Source organism: Octopus sinensis, linkage group LG4 (assembly GCF_006345805.1).
Source record: "Octopus sinensis linkage group LG4, ASM634580v1, whole genome shotgun sequence".
In the NCBI taxonomy this organism is placed as follows: domain Eukaryota; kingdom Metazoa; phylum Mollusca; class Cephalopoda; order Octopoda; family Octopodidae; genus Octopus; species Octopus sinensis.
In genome coordinates this window covers 100,299,640-100,317,784 of record NC_043000.1, presented here as the reverse complement: position 1 = coordinate 100,317,784, position 18,145 = coordinate 100,299,640, and the positions used below count along the sequence as shown (strand labels likewise).

The 18,145-nt window shown below is 35.9% G+C and overlaps 1 protein-coding gene across 5 annotated transcripts in view; it reads left to right on the top strand.

Annotated features, from left to right (window-relative positions):
- Nucleotides 1-956: 956 nt before the first annotated feature.
- LOC115210200 (mucin-5AC) overlaps nt 957-18,145 on the top strand; it is a 54,765-nt gene continuing 37,576 nt past the window's right edge. For 4 of the 5 annotated variants that reach the window (XM_036502266.1, XM_036502265.1, XM_036502269.1 and 1 more), the window contains exon 1: nt 957-1,172. In XM_036502266.1, coding sequence (XP_036358159.1) covers nt 1,099-1,172 — 74 coding nt within the window. In that variant the 5' untranslated portion in view covers nt 957-1,098. Of the gene's footprint in view, nt 1,173-7,846; nt 7,980-18,145 lie in introns of those variants that run through there. The other variant, XM_036502271.1, reaches the window with a different exon arrangement.

Below are 18,145 nucleotides of genomic sequence, written 5' to 3'. Positions count from 1 at the left end.
AAGATGCTTACACTCTGTCGTTGATGCACACTGGCATTGCACATCCAGCAAAGCATACTAGCTTCCTTTCTTTCAAGCTTATGCAGTCACAGTCCATATACACATGTTATTATCATCATCGTCATTTTATCAGCCACTTCTCCAAGCTTGCTTGGGGCACATGAAACTCATTGAGGCAGATTTTCTACATCCACATGCCTTTCTGTTAACAACACTGTAAAGTGGTTGGTGTTAGGAAGGGCATCTAGCTGTAAAAAAACCATGCCAAAAATAATGGGTCTTCTGACCAATGTAGTAGAGCAGAAATTACGCAGCCAATTTACGCCAGCAAGGAAAGTGGATGTAGAACTCAAGATGATCATAATAGTGAGCCACATTTTAACTTTTGCCAGGGGTTGTCAGGTGTCTGTGACTTCCTGACTTATTGCTTAGAGTCTTTTGATAGGAACAAGATAAGACAAAATCTTCAGTATTCTTCTTAATGTCTTGAATAACACTCTGTTTCAATACCACTTACATGTAGACGTATGCAAGAATACGTAAAAAATGTGGGGTGTGGGGGAAAATAAATCAGTGAAGTCACGTGAGCCTTAAACTCAATCAACGACTGTTCGGAGGGGTGTTTAAATGGCATTACATTGTGGGTGAAACATTGCACTCGTTGTTGTGATTTATTCGTTGGTGTCATATGCAATGTGGCTATTTTCAAGTTGACCTTCTTTTGGTGGCGATATGACATGTAATCCGATCGATCGGATAAACATTGTTGACAGAGAGAAAGATAGGTCGGCTTAAGCTTTTTTCTAAGAAGTATTTTTTCTATTGGTCGTTTAAAATAAATACCGTTTTCTACACGTTTGCTGTCATTTCTTCACAGGAAATATACAATTACTCATTATAATATTTTCCTTGTCACTCAACGAATCAATGACCAGCCTCGTTTTCATTTTACACATGCGCTTTAATTCCTCTTCCGGTCAGACATTTTCTCGCCTGACACATATGTACGGTAACTTACTTCTAAGATAAACAAATTAAACATATATATATAAATATATATATATATTCGGTGATGGAGTCAAAGTAAGAAAACATTATATGCCGTCTGTTCGATCGTCTGCATCAACAACGTTCTCGACGTCATCTTATAAACAAGCCATTGGCAACAGGAAGTAAGTAATGTTTCGTTTCTCCACTCTCTCGAATTTACTAATTGGCTCAAATCTGTCTCTTCGTATCTCTGTCAGATTATTTTTATAACATTTTCTTCGCGTTTATAATGATTGTTTTTTTCTTACACCTTTGACCTATATGTGTATTTTTTTAAAATTTTATTGAAACAAAACAAGCAACCTTACATAAATTGATCACCGAAGTTCCAAACAAGTGAGCAATCTTTTGTGTCTAAATAAAAGATGGAAATTTTTTATTGGCTAATGAACTAATATCGTCGATGTGTCATTTCCTACGAAACCCTTCCACTTTGCTCATCGTAAACTCATGTGACCTGTTCGGGTATCTCCGGAAGTCGTCGACTTCTGGATCTTATTTTGCAGTAACTGAAAGTTAGACAATATTCGGATATATTTACCATTGCGAATTACTGAATTCCAATTTAAAAAAATTATTTTATCTACATTGATTTTTTTTCCTTATTTAATAAATCGTAAAAGAATTTAAAAAAATTTTCTCCAAAATAGAGATGGAAGTTTTTTTTTTATTGGCTAATGAACCTAATATCGTCGATGTTGTGTAATTTCCTACGAAACTCTTCCACTTTGCTCATCGTAAACTTAAATGACTTTGTTTGGGTATCTCCGGAAGCCGTCGACTTCTAGATCTTATTTTGCAGTAACTGAAAATAAGTATGTGGATATATTTAGCTTAGCGAATTACCGAATTCCAATTTTTAAAATTATTGGCGATGCTTCAGTATATGTACACACGTGACTTTGTTTACATTTCTGAAGATAACAGAAACCCTTTTCTCCCACCCCTAACCATAACCCGCCCCATATATAAAAGAAAAACACTTTTTTGAAATATATCCGGTACATATACCGAAGGTTCGCCAAATTATTTTATCGACATTGATTTTTTTTCTTGACAAATCGTAAAATAATTTTTTTTTAATGTCTTCAATTTCAAAATTTCAATCTTTTCTCACCCCGCGCGTTGATTTTTACGTACGTTTCATCCTCGTAACATCTTGTCCATCCTTTCCGTGAAATACTTTAGACACACGCTTACGTGAATGTGTGTACAAACGAAAAAGATTGAGGAAAACTGGTTACAAGAAGCATCAGATGTGTGCAAGAGAGAAGACGGCACTGATTTGTTCATGTGATGCATATGGATGAGGACAGCTGCTTAATGAAGTGCTGATCTCTACTTGTGAAGGGAACCTGTGGAAGGGATAGACCCAGGAAGATGTGGGACGAAATGGTGAGAAAGGGTCTTCAGATGCTGGGCCTTAGTGAGGAAATGACAAGGATACTGGAAGTTGTGGTGATTTGCTGTTCTTGAGAAGACGCGTCAAGCTAAGTAACATCACTGTCATCCATACAGGTTTGTCCTTCACAGGTGCTGGTGCCATGTAAAAAGCACCCAGCACACTCTGTAAAATGGTTGGCATTAGGAAAGGCATCCAGCTGTAGAAACGCTGCCAACATAGACAATTGGAGCTTGGACAGCTACCTGGCTGGCCAGCTCCTGTCAAACTGTCCAACCCATGCCAACATGGTAAAGAGACGTTAAATGATGATGATAATGCTAAGAGTATATATTTGGAGATGAAGTTTTTAACCTAACACGCATACTTGTGTGAATATGTGTATATATGTGTTTGTGGTTGCCCTATTCACTATTGCTTGACAGCTGATTTTGGTTTGTTTACATCCCCATCTCTCTAAATTATGAGTGGCACTCAACTTGAGCCTTCTCAATCTCCCCAAGTGTTAGGCCTCACTATATCTGAAGATCATTCCTGGCAAAAAGCATATCCATAGCATAGTTAGGACAGCATCCCAAGAACTTGCCCTTCTCTTTAGCCCCCAACAACATATGATACTCTGCAAGGCTTAAGTAATTCCCACAACAGAATACTGCTCCCAAAATTGGTATGGTGCTGCTACAAACACTGGCATCCTGGATCATACCTGTAGAAGAGCCTCACTGCTGATTGACATTCCTTTGCAAATAGATACACTCCAGCGTTTGGCCCACAGGCATGTTGTTTCTTCTCTAACCTATCACAACTATAATGGTCTCTGTTCTTCAGCTCTGGCCAGCCTCTTACCTCTGCTACTCAGGTACCACTGTCCCACTTGTCTCCCCAGCTCTTGGTACCCTTTGTACATCTAACCACCCTTTTTCTCACATTAATCTCTGATCCCAATCCTTCAACCTCAGAACATAAGCCTTCTAGAATCTTCTACATGCTCGTGCTTTTTCCGCAGGTGTTGTCCTGCAACAGTTTAACCTGAACATTAAGGATATGAATTTCACAAAGTCTCGGGGAACCTCAAAAGTCATGGGCTCTGCTTTTCATTCTAGACCCAACAAGTGACAAAAGAAGAATTGCTACCTTTTAGGATGGACTTCAACTTTGGAAATAAAACTGGGAAAAGGGACTTATCTGAAGAGTAATCATGAGCTTTACCAAAAATTCTCTGATAGGTAGTGATGCTTGAGCAGTTGTTTGGTGGTTGAGCACTCTGTTTGCCTATTGCCTCAGACCATTGGAATTATTGATTATCTGACCATATGGAACAAACACACAAGGAACAACTCCCTTCCACTAGAAAAAAGACTATCAAATCTTAAATTTTGGGGTTCTAAGAAAGTCATGTGTTGATCACTCATAGTCAGCCAACCATGTAGTCCAGGAAAATATAACCATTGATGTTCTTTGTTTTGGTCATGGACATAATGGTCCATACCACTATGACAATATTTGTTTCAACATTGTAGCTGTGCATTTACATTTTTTCACCTGTTAAAAACATTTTTCAGATAGTTTGCATCAGCATTTAATTAATTAAAATGCTCCTGATTGTATCCCCATTCTTCTATTTTTTTGTTGTTTTTCTGTCAGCAGATGTGGCTCAAATTCCATTGCAACATGCTGTATTTTCAATTTTTCTTTTAAATTTATGATTCAAATGATTACATTTGCATTGTTACTTGGGAAATTTAATGGGTTGTCAGGAAACGATTTTCACAGATTTGCTTGCTCTTTGGTAATGTGATCATCATATTTTGTTTTGGAAGAAATATCATCCAGATTTCTGACCATTTCTAATGGATGTTCTTGATTTGAAACCCACTGGTACTACTTATGACATTGTTTAGAATTCAGACAATCCTCCCTGTAGGGTTGCTGCAACATAAGAAAAGTCTCCATAAAAGGTTTTTTTGCAATTTCAAGCATAATTTTATACAAGTATGCTACTCTTTGAATTCAACATGCAAATTGCAAAAAACATGCATTCACTTTTGCTTGTGTAGATTTGCACCAGATCAATTGGTCTCTCATACACGTCTCCTTTTACCATCATGCTGCTTGTGGTCACTTCCTCTCCTCCAGGTAATTCTATTATTGACATCCAGCACTCTCTATCACCATCTTTGCCATCAATTACTCATGCTCTTTCTAAGCAGCTAACTTTACCACTTCTATACTACTAACTGCTTCTCGTCGTTTGGTCACTTATTAACATCAATCACACTCTCTTGACATAATTTCTATCAATAGCTATCATTCATTCTCTATTGTCTTTGGACAGATTTCTAAACATTTGAATGGATAATCTGTTTCACATGTACTTTAACTGATAACTGTTCCTATTTAAATGCCTCATACAAGGTTTAATTCTCCTGTTAGCTTGCCTGTGGCTCTTTTGTGTGTCCATAGTTGACATTTGATACATCCTAAAGAATTTATTTCTATTCCTCTAAATAGTATGCTTGGCCACTTTCCCAAAACAATAGAGTTCTGTCTTTTATGTTTACTAGAAATGTTGTTTTTGCTAAATTCACTTTAAAGCCTCTGAATTCTAGATTTTGCTTTCAGACGTAGAATTTTTTTCTCACCATCATCATCTTATAAGAGCTAAAACATCAGCACACTAGAATTCCCACAGGAAACCATTCATCAACTCAAAAGAGAGTTGATAATTGAGTTCTGATGGACACCAATCTGTTAACCTAATATTTAATTAATTGACACTTTCCTAACAGCATCACTCTGCATGCTTTACATGGCCTTCACAAACCATTTAGCTATCACAAGTTTCTTTTAATGACCACCAGAGTACAGAGGCATTGGTATCTTGTCTTGTAACAAAACCAAACTGCATCTTATCTAGGCTAATTTTCTTTTTAATCAGGAGCACTTCCACTAATTTTATAGCTTTTCCATGGTTTCTTCTTTCTAATGCTTTACTCTTGTAGCAGTTCATGATACATAGGTTACGATATTTTCTTGGAATGCTTGAGTGACAAACATATAACTCACTTCAAGCCAAATAGTTTCACCATCTCACTATCTCCATGTCTTTGCCTGTCAAAGCACTGCTTGGTATTCTGTTTATACAGGACATAAATGACATGACTACTCCATAAGTGGTGTAAAGCCATTTGGCCTCCTGGCTAGCAATCCCCCAGATGTAGTAACCTTGAGGGTTCAGATCAGGAGAACTAATTTAGTACATAATTAGAATCACATGATCATGAAAATTCTTGGCCAGCCAATCCAGGGTTGCAAAGATCATGTGAGAGGAAACAAGAGTTTTGCTGGGAAACATGGAACCATTTCTAGACCTATTCTTTTAGTTGTCATTCTTGTTCACCTTGTGGTCCTCATCAAAATCCTTTTCATCAATAAAGAACCATAGCATAATGGGATTCTTGAAGTGTTTAAGCTTGTTCATGAGCAGTTTCACTGGATCACATTGTTATCTGGTCTTACTAGACATGACCTGGCCTTCCTCATTATACTGGACTTATGCCTGATACCTTTGTGCACCAAACTGATAGTGAGATCCTTGACTGTGGTCTTCACTAAATTTGGCTTGCTGTTGATGATCTCAAAGATCTGCTGTTTGAACTTGACCATCCTGATGATGTCCTGTTGCAGAATATGCATTTTCGTCTTGGCCACAGATGATACATCCAACTTTTTCCAGAAGCTTATGACCTCCAGGCACTGTGGTTAGCAGCAAGAATTACAAGCACAACATGCCTTTTCATTTCCTGTTTCAGACTGGAATGTGTTATGGTCTTGCTGTTGGTGTGTCTGAAAGAGAAATAAGAAAGTTAAAGTTTCTGCTTATGTCACATAACATTGTTATCTAAAAGTTATGTCCACAAATACCTAGTATACATGTATATATGACAGACTTCTCTACTGTTTTCATCTTCTGAATTCCTCTTATAAAGCATTGACCAGTCTAAAGCTGGCATTTGCCCAAGATGCTGTGCAGTGAGATTGAGCTTGAAATCATGCAGCTATAATCTTGTCTCCAATACCAATTTTATATTGAGAAGCTTTCTATTGCTTTATACTTATAGTTTCTTCAGATGTCCCTCAAAGTCATTCATTGATCACAGTACATTTAAATGAAAGTAATAGTAGCAGGCAGCACTTTATTTTCTTATGATTTGCAAGGTTTCGTATGACCAACATTTAAGTTAGTGTAAAGATCAATCTATAATCTTTTAGGAATTCTATTCTTATATTTATACCCCAAAATTGGAGTTTAGCTTCTAATTCAGATGACTAAACTTGTTTGTATTTTCAATTTCTTATTTCATGTTACTTGATGTTAGCAAGATTAAGTAAATAAACGCTGTCATTGCGTAAAAATACTGAACATCAATAAATGTCTGAATATTTGCATTTCTTTGATGCTTTCATAACCTCTCGTTTTGGTAAGTTGTACCATGTTTGGTAGTAATGGTCATGAATGTTTTGTTGTTAAGTCTAGCTCTTGGTTTTTACTGTTTATTCTGAAGATGGTGATCCAGCAGAGCCATGATAAGACATTTCAGTCATAACCTTTCCATTTCCGTTGTACATTTTTCTTATATGCATTTTTTTCCTTTTCAAATGCTAGGGTGTGATTTGAGAGGGATTTGGTTCCTGTATTTGAAAGGTCAAAAGACTATGTAGAAGTTCCTTCTTGGTTCATGCTTGAGGTTTGCCATGCTCCCTAGTGGGTTTTTGTATTACTCAAAAGCTCTTTGAAACATGAGATGAGTTTCCAATAAAAATCCAATTAAATTTAGATGGAGACATTCTGCAATGAGATATAAATTATGAAATTAATTCGTATTCAATTTCTTACAAATATACTAAATAAAAACGCTGAAATCATGTGATGCTCAGTCATTTCGTTTTTGATGTTCCTTTCAAAAATATATATATTGGTTGTGGGTGTCGTATCTAGCTAAGAGTCCTGAATGTCAGTCTTGGGGAAAGGGTAGGTTACAGCGTAGAAATACAGTTGAAGGCAGGGAAACTAACGACTTCTGAGGCAGAGGCTGTTGTTGGTTAAGAAAAATAGGTCGATGTATATACTCTCACTTTCTCTAGAGGATTGCTTTTCTCCATTGAGCCTTATTTTCCTTTTGAATAAATACTTCCGGTAGTTTATCTGTGATTTTAGTCATTAGTTTATATCTTATTGCTTCTTAGAAAATATATAAACAATCATTATTACAATATTTCTCCCGTATGTCAAAGAAATCGAGTTGCAACCTCGTTTTGATTTCGCACATGCGCAATAATTCTTCTTCCGGTCAGACATTTTACCTTACCGTGACTCGCAGACGTTAATTTATCTTTAAGGAAAACAATTTTTGTAAACATTTAGCGATGAAGTTAAAAGTATGAAAATACTATCTGTCGTCTGCTTCATTGTCTGCGCCAATAACATTGTCATTGGCGACTTGTGAACAATTCGTTCCAACAGGAAGTAAGTAACATATTTAATGCTCTCTCTCTCTCTCTCCACCAATTAACTCCACTGTCGCTCTTTGTCTGTTTATCGGATGTTTTTTTTAAACTTTTTCTTGGGCTTTTTTACTCTACATCTTCATTATGCTGCGCTTGTTTATAACCTCCGACCGTACGTTTGTTTTTGTTTTGTACCATTGCAAAACGGGGTCACTAAAATAGAAAGCCAGTCATGTACTTTCTCCCTTCTCCATAAAGTTGTAAAAGCCTTCCAACGTTAAAAATTATTACTTATGGTGTTTGGAGTGCTATTTCATATGAAATCTTCCCGCTTTGCTTCGTATGTGAACGTTGACATTGTTCGGCTGTTTCCGGTAGTTGTCGACTTCTGGATCTGAATCTATATGTAATAATATTCAGCGGCATAGTTTCGGATTCAGTACACCATTTAACCCGCTGTAATTGTTTTATCAATCTTTTTTTTTTAAACTGTGTTTTCAACATGAATTACAATCCTAGGAATTTTTTAAAATTCGATTAAAAATTTTTTTGCCGTTCCTCATTTTAAAACTTTGTGGTTTTCTTTTTTCTTTTCCATGTTTGTGTGCAACCAGAACCAAATAATATTTGCAAAAAAAAAAAAATTAGACATTTTGTCACATTTTTTGCTGGACATGCTATATGACTCTATACATCACTTTTACATGGATCATCTCATCTTACTGCTTGAGTCACGTATTTAATCCATCTTTTGATCTACACCCAAAACGAAGCTCACTTTGCAACCTTACTTCTGGTTTAGTCCCACTTCACATCACCATGGGCAAGTATCTTCAACTATATCCTTGGGCTGACCAATGTGATTTAGTAAATGAAAACTGTGTAGAAGCCTGCCATAGATATGCTCGTGCACCTCGCTACCACTTGACAACTAGTTTTAGTTTGTTTACATCCTCATCAGTTATTGGTCCAGTGAAAGAGACCAAATAGAATAAGTACTATGCTTAAAAAATAAATATGAATTAGTGTTGATTTGTTTGACTAAACAGTGCTCCGACTTGGCCACAGTCCAATGACTGAAACCGGTAAAAGATAAATGATAGTGGCTTCCAATGTCTCAGAAGTTCAATTTGGTACTTACTGAAAGAATCCTCTTTTCTCAGTGTTGTCATGAAAGACAAACACCAAAGCTGTTTTTACTGTGAGAAACCTTTGCCCAACTTGGGAGTGTGTATTTAGCTCTGTCATTTGCACTTTGTCTCTGAATTTTTGAGGGTAGAAAACCCGTCTTATTGCAGAATTATGGTGATCTTTGTTTTTGGTTTTTTTTTCGTATTGGAAATAGAAAAAGAAAATTCAAAGAAAAGATTCAAAAATTAAGTGGGGAGCAAAAATTACAAAAACTCAAATTACAGAAAAATATTTTTTTTTCAGAATCGTAGTCTTTCATGTTGAAAACTTAGTAAACCAAAGAAATTGTTGAGAAAAATGTAAAAAAAATTACAGCTGGATAATTGGTGTGCTTATGTTGAATATCTGTCCATTCATTGTTAGCATTTTTACTGAGCATTATTTTTCTCTATTTATGGGTTTTAGTTTTTCCTGTATATTTATCTTGTAATTCAGCAAAATAAATTGGAAAAGAATTTCTTTTAAAAAGAGTTTTTTAAAAATTTTTATTCTTCCTCTGCTTTCTTTCCTTCATTACTCCTATCAGTATTCCTTCTGTTTTTCTTTTTACTACCATAGTTGTAGGCATGGTTGTGCTGTCAAACCACACACACTTTGCATCTATGTGCATTCTCACTGCACAAACATTTTTGGCAAATGTTTGCAACAAGAGCCCTGGGCTGACCAGTGACTTGTGAGTGACTGTGGCAGACAAAATTGTGTAGAAGCCTATGTGTGGTAAGAAGTTTGTTTCCTAACCACAAGGTTCGAGGTTCAGTCCCACTGCATAGCATCTTAGGCTAGTGGTGTTTTTATATCCCTCATAACTTAGTAGTTCGGCAAAAGAGGCTGATAAAATAAGTACTAGGCTTACAAAGAATATGTCCTGGAGTCGATTTCTTCAACTAAAACCCTTTAAGATGATGTTTCAGCATGGCCGCAGTCAAATGACTGAAATGTGTAAAAGAATAAAGTAAAAGAATGTGTTTGTCCCAACCATCTCCATTGCTTAGCAACTGTCCCTTTTCTTTGCAGTTCAGCAAAGTAAAACAGACATAAACTAACAGCAGAAAATAAGTACCTGACCTAAATTAGTACTAGCGTCAATTTATGTGGCTAAACCCTTCAAAGCAGTGCCCCAGCATGACTGCAGCCTAATGATGAAACAGGATTAAAGACAATCCTCTAAAAAGCAATAAATTTATGCCATCCATCATGAGGCTCTCTTTTTGCCTTGAAAGTACCAGTGCAAGTGCCATATTATCTGTGAGTAGTTAGTAAATGAAGCAGTGACAGTACAAAGCTTAAGAGAGTACTGTAGTCTAACTGATGGTAAGGCAACTTGTATTGTGCTGGTGCTATGAAAGATTGCATCCAGTGGTATGTAAAGTGGTTAGCATTATTAGCAAAGGCATCCAGCCATAATAACCATGCCAAAACTTATCTGGTCCTCTGACCTGTTGGATCCTGTCAAACTGTTCAATCCATGCTAATGTAGAAAGTGGATGTAAAATGATGATGATGACCTGTAGACACTTACAATGGTTAACTCTTTAGTTTTGTGTCTATTCCAATGTTTCTAGTATTGTACTCTGTCAATTGTATATGTTGCCCATGTATGTACGTATGTGCGTACCTATGTATCTAAAAACATCCAAGTGGAGTATAAAACATCTCATGATTTTTCCAGCATATTTCTCTCCATAGAACTTAATAAAATCATTGCATATTCAGAGAAGATATATCTACGTGAAAAATTTCATGACACAGATAAAATTTCTAGACACTGAAAAAAATATCTGACTTCATGATTTTAGAAATCAGTGGCTGTAGCAAAACTATTATTATATATTCAAGCAATTTGGATTAAGCCAACAGTGATGAACAATTCATGGTATTAAACAAATTACACATCTTGAATATGAATTTAGTTGGGGTATATAAAATCAGTTTCCTAAGCAACTCCCATTATAATTTTTTTTTTTCGTTTCGGAGGGAAAAGAAAACATTTTGAAAATATTTTCTTTTTGAATTTTAATATCCTATCTCACACCACCTTTTTATTCTAAAGTTCAAATACCAGTTTTTTTTTTCTCTCTCCTAAATTATGTATTTTAAACATAGGATTTTATGAAGCTGACAAAAATGTTTTTCAATTTCTTCTCATCTGTTTTGGAGTGTACAATCAACTGTAGAAGATCAGGCTCACTCCATCTCTGTATCTGTTTATTATACATTTTTTTAGAAAAGAAGTCTGTGTTTTTTATTTCTCTTTATAAAAGATCTTTTTTTTTAATTTAAGAGCAAAATACCTGTACTAAATAACTGAAGTTGTATATGTTCAATATATATAAATAACTGAAGTTGTATATATTCAATAATTGTAAAATTATATTTTTGTAACCTTTTGACAAAAATCTTAGCAAAGAATTTTTCAAAAAAAAAAAGTTTTTTTTCAGATTTAGGTTTTATGTTCAAAGCAAATCCCAAAATTTTTTCTATGAAAATATGCCATTAAAAGTTACAGCGTATACATCATACAACCATAATTACATATAGGAATATATATGCATCACAAATGTAGGTCTATGTTTGTGTATACATATATATGTAGATATATATTTATGTACTTTCTTTTTACACTTTTGTTTCAGCGTGTTTGTGTATGTTCATATATACACGTGTGCTATAGTTTATAGATATACATGTGTGTTTATGTATTTTCATATATCTATAAACAGTTAGTTACATACACAGTAATGGGGAGTCAAAAATAAAAGTCTGAAGGAATTATATTCTTTTTGTAATTGCTGAAAATTCTATAAAAATTCAAGGATCTTTATATGATAGAAACAAAGACCTATGATTACAGCGGTTTTGTATTATGAAACTGTGAAATATATATATATAGTGTGCCTAAACGAAGACTTTTGAAAGTAACCACAAATGTAATAGGTAGAACTGCATGCATTTTCGACCTCGTGTTGATGTCTGGCGTGAAGTTCTGCAAATTATATTTTGTATAGACGATCATTCTGAAGATCTACAGATAAATTGTGTAAGTAAAATTATGTAATTTGTTGATAGTGAAACAATTGTTTATGATTAATCTATATTTTTGTTACTTTTCATTTGTCTTGCTCGCTTACGTTTCTGGTGCTTGCTAAATTTTCTAGAGAACAACTCTTAGTGGTTAAGACCATAGCGGATCTTCTAGCATTAGGGTTTCCACATAGTGGTAAAAAATTCCCTCTTATATTTATGTGTATGTATTTATATAATATATGAATAATATGATGTGTAAGTAGTAGGCAGAGTGTATGATGCCTGTGTACAAACAGCCATGCTATATGGCAGTGAAGCATGCATGTACGACAGAATGTAAACGTCTTGAGAGAAAATTTGGGGATAAGAAGCATCAGATCTGTTGTGCAAAAGATATAACCATGCTGGTATAGTCATGTGATGTGTATGAACAAGGACAAGGACAGTTGTGTGAAGGAGTGCTGATCTCTAACAGTGGTGGGAACCTAGGAAGACATGGGATGAGGCGGTGAAGCGTGATTTTCAAATGTTAGGTCTCATGGAGGTAATGACAAGTGATCAAGACCTTTGGTAATTTGCTGAGCTTCAGAAGACTCATCAAGCCAAGTGAAACCGTAGTTGTAGCTAGTGTTGATGACCTGTAAAAGAGACCCACTACATTCTTAGATTGGCTGGCATTAGGAAGGGTATCCAGCATAGAAACAAAGCCGAAATCAGACTGGAACCTGGTACAGCTCTCTGGCTTACCAGTTCCAGTCAAGCCACTTAACCCATGCTGGCATGGAAAATGGACACTAAATGATGATCTCACTGTCTTAAAGCTAACATTTTGGCAGAGATGCAGATGATGTATTTATGTTTACATGATTATGTGCTTGTATATGTACATAAATGCATATGTATAATCTATGTATAATTATTATAAACACACACCCTCCCTTTACCTGCTACTCACTACATTCCCTCTCTCTTTTCACAATCTTGTGAACTTACTCTTCCCCGATTCCTGATCCATTGCATTATGTACAATTACCCGCAACTTGGGTGTGCCACTCTCCCCATCACATTTTTACTATCTTCTCTCTCTCTCTCTCTCTCCTCTCATGAGTTAGCCATGTTTCTCTTCTGCTGCAAGACACTGTTTTTCTGTCCCTCAATGCTATCTCAGTTGAGGGGTTCTTGTCTTGCAAGTTTCTTAGTGACCTCACTGCTGCTGGTTCCATGTAAAAAGCATCCAGTATACTCTGAAATTAGGACAGGCATTCAGCTGTAAAAACTATGCCAAAGCAAACAGCAGAACTTGGTGTAGTCTTCTGATTTAGCAGTTCTTGTCAAACTGTCTAGCCCATGGAAAACAGACTTCTGACGATGATGATGGATATCTGTGAGTATACCAGTGCCACTATGTGTATTACATTAAACTGATTGTGGTGCAAACATTTAAATGAAATATGAAACTCTTCAATTGTATTTTGTATTGAGTACTACAGGATGTTCAGTTAAAAAGTTGACTCGATTGATTAACTGTCAAAATATTGGCTTGCCATGCCAAATTGATTTTAGCCTTTTTACAAGTGTAACACATTCATTCAAGATTTCTTCTGGAGTCGTAATGGTGTTATCAGTGCAGCAATGTTAATTTATTATGGAATCTTATTTCAGATCAGGACTTTTTATCAGTAGGCGATAGATTTACTCCTTTGACAATTGCGTTACTGATTTTAAGCAGGTAATTAATGTTCCAATTAAAATGTTTAAGAAGACGGGCTCAGTTGGAAATGAGAAACACGTTCACCAACGTATCTGCCTTTCTGATGATGTTGTGGGATATATCCATCAATGAATTCTTCGCAGTCCCAGGAAATCTGTGCGATGTCTCACAAAACTGGATTATCTGTTGGCAGCTGCCATACTGCTCTTCGCAAATCGCTGAAATTGTACCCATACCGCATGTCTTCTTTACATGAACTTATTCCTCCTGATTTTACCAAAAGATAGGATTACTACAAATGGTCTCAAGAAAACATGGATGACAACCAACTTGACAAGACCTTCAGTGACGAGGCTTGGCTTCACCTATTGGGATATCTAAATTTGCAAAACACTTGCATCTGGACTGCTCTCGATCCCCATGAGTTTGTTGAATCACCCTTACATGCAGTGAAGATTGGTGTATGGATGGCTACCAGCAGGCAAAGAATAGTAGGACTAAATGTTTTCCCCAAAAGACCTTGAATTCAGAACGTTATTGTGAGATAATTGATCAGTGTGTTGAGCAGCTAACTGAGAATAAAAGAAGTATCACATGGCTTCAACAGGGCTCAGCAACATGTCATATTAGCAACCACACTTTGTTTCACTATTGACAAACTTTTGAACACAGGTTGATCATGAAAGGCCTCTGGCCACCCAGATTGCCAGACTTAACGCCTCTCAATTTCTTTTTATTTGGCTATATCAAGGACACTGTATTTGCAAAGAATCTGCATACACTTGATGAACTGTGTACCGATATTACTGATATTGTCCAAAATATTCTACGTGAAGTTTTGATTAATGTGTTCCAAAACAAATGTCATGACATATATCTGCAACATGGCAGCCAACAATCTCAACACCTTCTGTAACCAGTTTGACGTAACTTTTAAATGAGAATTTTGATAAATGTAGGTTTGTCTATAATATTGTACATTCTTTATAACTATTAGTATATACAATTTAGTCAACTTTTAAATTGAACATCCTGTATATAGGAAAATAACTAATAATCACTTTATTCTAAGGAAGCATACTTAAGATGGTGTAATTATGCAACCTCTCATGTTATGTTTTCTTTTCTAAATATATTCTGTGAAACACTCAAATCTAGACTCAACAATAAGAGATCAAACCACCATACATAAATAGAAATTTGCATGGAGTTAGTTCTTAATACTGATTGTCAAGCAATTTGAGGTTTAAATTGTATGATACAAATATATGAATATAAATTTACACACACACACTCATACATGTATGTATGCACCTATACGTATTTATAATAACAGCTTGACTCAGCTCCTCTTTAAAGTTTTGTGGGCTTAGGTCATGTCAACATTGTCACCAGGTGAACATTCTGTGATGAGGTGAGCATGTCCTATATACATGAAACTTTAAGTAATGTGCTGCATCAAACTTATTAAATATATGTAACTCCAGCCAAATAGATTTAGTGTTTACTTCTTTAGTTTGTTCACTTCTGTGTTAGTATTTATATTTATGTGGATAAATGTGCCATAATGTATGGTGGTAACCTAGTTCTTAACGCTGAATCAGTAATAGGTCTTTTTAAAAATCCAACATTGGTCTATAGCCAAGCATTGAGGGACCTTAAATTAAACATAGGAGAGACAGAAATTTTTGTTAGAAAGAAAGATTTTGCTCAACATGTAGAAAATGATTATTGAAATTATGTGTTTCAGTGTTATCAGTGTTAAATGAGATCAATGGACAAACTAATATAGATTTCATATGTCGCATAAAAGTTTTTGGTAATAACATTACTTTTGAAATATATTCTCCCAAATAGTGATGACATGTTTCCCAGGTGACCTATTTAGCAGTGAAGGTGTGTGTTTCAAAAGCATTGTAGCAAGTGAAAGTGTGGAAAAAATCATAGTCATGCCTCTTCCGGTGACATTAAGTTTCTCAGTAAAGAGTAGATTGCATGCTGCTTGTGTACATAGTATGATGCTACATTGTTGTGAGGTTTGGAACAAGATGAACAGAAATGAAACAAGCATGATCTGCTGCATTTGTAATATTAGTGTACAAGAAAATTGCAATGCAAATAAGGTGAGAGAAAAGCTAGTTACAAGTGGAATCATTTACAGTTTGCAAGAGAGAATACCTGTTGGTACATACATATGAAGGATGTTGATTGCAAAAAGACATGCCTAGTGCTGTTTGCACTCTCAGCCCTATTTGCCGGTGCATGTGCAATCGGGTCGCGAAGCTCTGCATGCATCATTGGCTGCCCTGTCTTTGCCTGTCTGGTTTCGTGCCTGTGCGCCGTCGCACAGGTTGGTGCGGGAGTCACGAGGCAGGTGTCGCCATTCGCGTTGCGGTAGTGCATCCACCTACCAGTTATTTTGGCCCACATGGTTCAGAGATGAGATAGGACTGCAATTATTCGTAACATGAAGTGCAGTGCTGAAGATCAACTCACTTGTGCAAGCATAGTTAAACTATTGTTAACATGGTGGTAATGCTGGAGGTTGGCAATAGGATATACCTATAGGTATATTTGGTTCTCTTGCCCACTGTATATCTTTTATGTTTTGGTGTGATGTACACTTCTTTTGATACACTCTAATTTTTTTCACTTGTATGCTTATCATTTACCCTCTTGTATTCACTGCACTATTTTGGCTATGTACCTAGTGATGGCAGTAGATTTATACATGATGCCATACCATTTGTATAATATGGCACCTCAGAGTCACCAACTGTTGCAGGAGAGTACATTGCAGATCTGTGATGAAAACAATGAGTACCAATGTGTCACAGCTCAAACACCATGATTTCATAGTGCACAGAGATCACTTGTGCTAAGCTGTTGGTGCTCATGGCCTCGCTGGTTCAAAGAATGCTTGGCAGGATTCCATATGTTTTCAAGATCTTAATTGCTTCAGAGTTCGTAAACTTCATGACAGCATGTCGCCTGTTATTCTTTATTTCTTTTATTCTCTAAAGAGCCAAATAGCAGCAAAGTTTCTGAAGAAAAGATATGGATGTTATTTTGCATTTGAAGAACATGCTGGGGTACCTTCTAGATGTGGTTGATGAGGATGCAGATATGCCACTTCAGATTACTGGCATTGACATTCATATGTTCATTATGACTGAACTGAAAATGCTCTGGGCCTCAGCTGAAGCATTTGAAGAACTGTCACTTGAACAGCATTCTGATAAACATCTGCAACATATTGCTGATGAGTGTGACAAATAAAAATTGTTATCCCTTTCCAACATAATTTCTGATCCCAAATCCTAATCATTTACCCTAACAAACATGTTCAGTAATATCTATAGTCTGACCTGCATCTCAGAAAAAATCTACAATCATATCATCTCAACTAAACAAGGACAGCTATTGATTTCAAGCTTAGATATTGCTAAAATGTTTTCATTAAACAGTGTGTGGCTGTCATGCAAATACTTCAGAAGATAATACTTCTCCATTTAATTCCTACTTCTGTGCCACTATGAACACCTTACTTGACTTCCTAGTGACCCCCACACAATCTTAACTGAACTTTAATACTGCTCATTGACATTCACCTACATATTAATGCAATTATGTTCTTTTGCTTAAGTCATCACTCTCTCCTGCACAGAATGTGAACTTCTTGAACTTTGTCACTTGTATTCTTTGACCTATAGTTACATGCCAATACAACTATACCCTTGTCCTTACCAGAGATTTACTACATTTAGGCACAGATATGCTGTGTGGTCAAGATGTTCACTTCAGAACCACGTTAAGAGTTCAGCCCCACTGCATGGACACTGTCTACTGATATCCTGTACTATAGACACAAGTTTAACAGTACTTTGTGAGTGAAACTGGTAGATGAAAACAAGTATATTGTGTGTGTTTATTTTTTTGTGTCTCTGTGTTTGTAGGGATGAGTTTGTATTTTCCCAGGTCTTGTGCATTCTCTATTTATAAACAAAAGTCTCATTCAAGTAGTGTTGTTTGTTTCCTTCTGTCTGCATAACCGTGTCTAGACTGTTTGATGTTCAGCAAACTGAGGGATTATCAATGTGCTTGGAAATTAGTGATGGTTAGCATCAGGAAGTGTATTCAGCTGTAGAAAACTCTCTCCCAGCATAGTTTCATCTGACTTTTGCATGCATGGAAAAATAGACATTAATACAATGATAATGATGATATTAATATACTACATGCTCATCTTCATCATCATT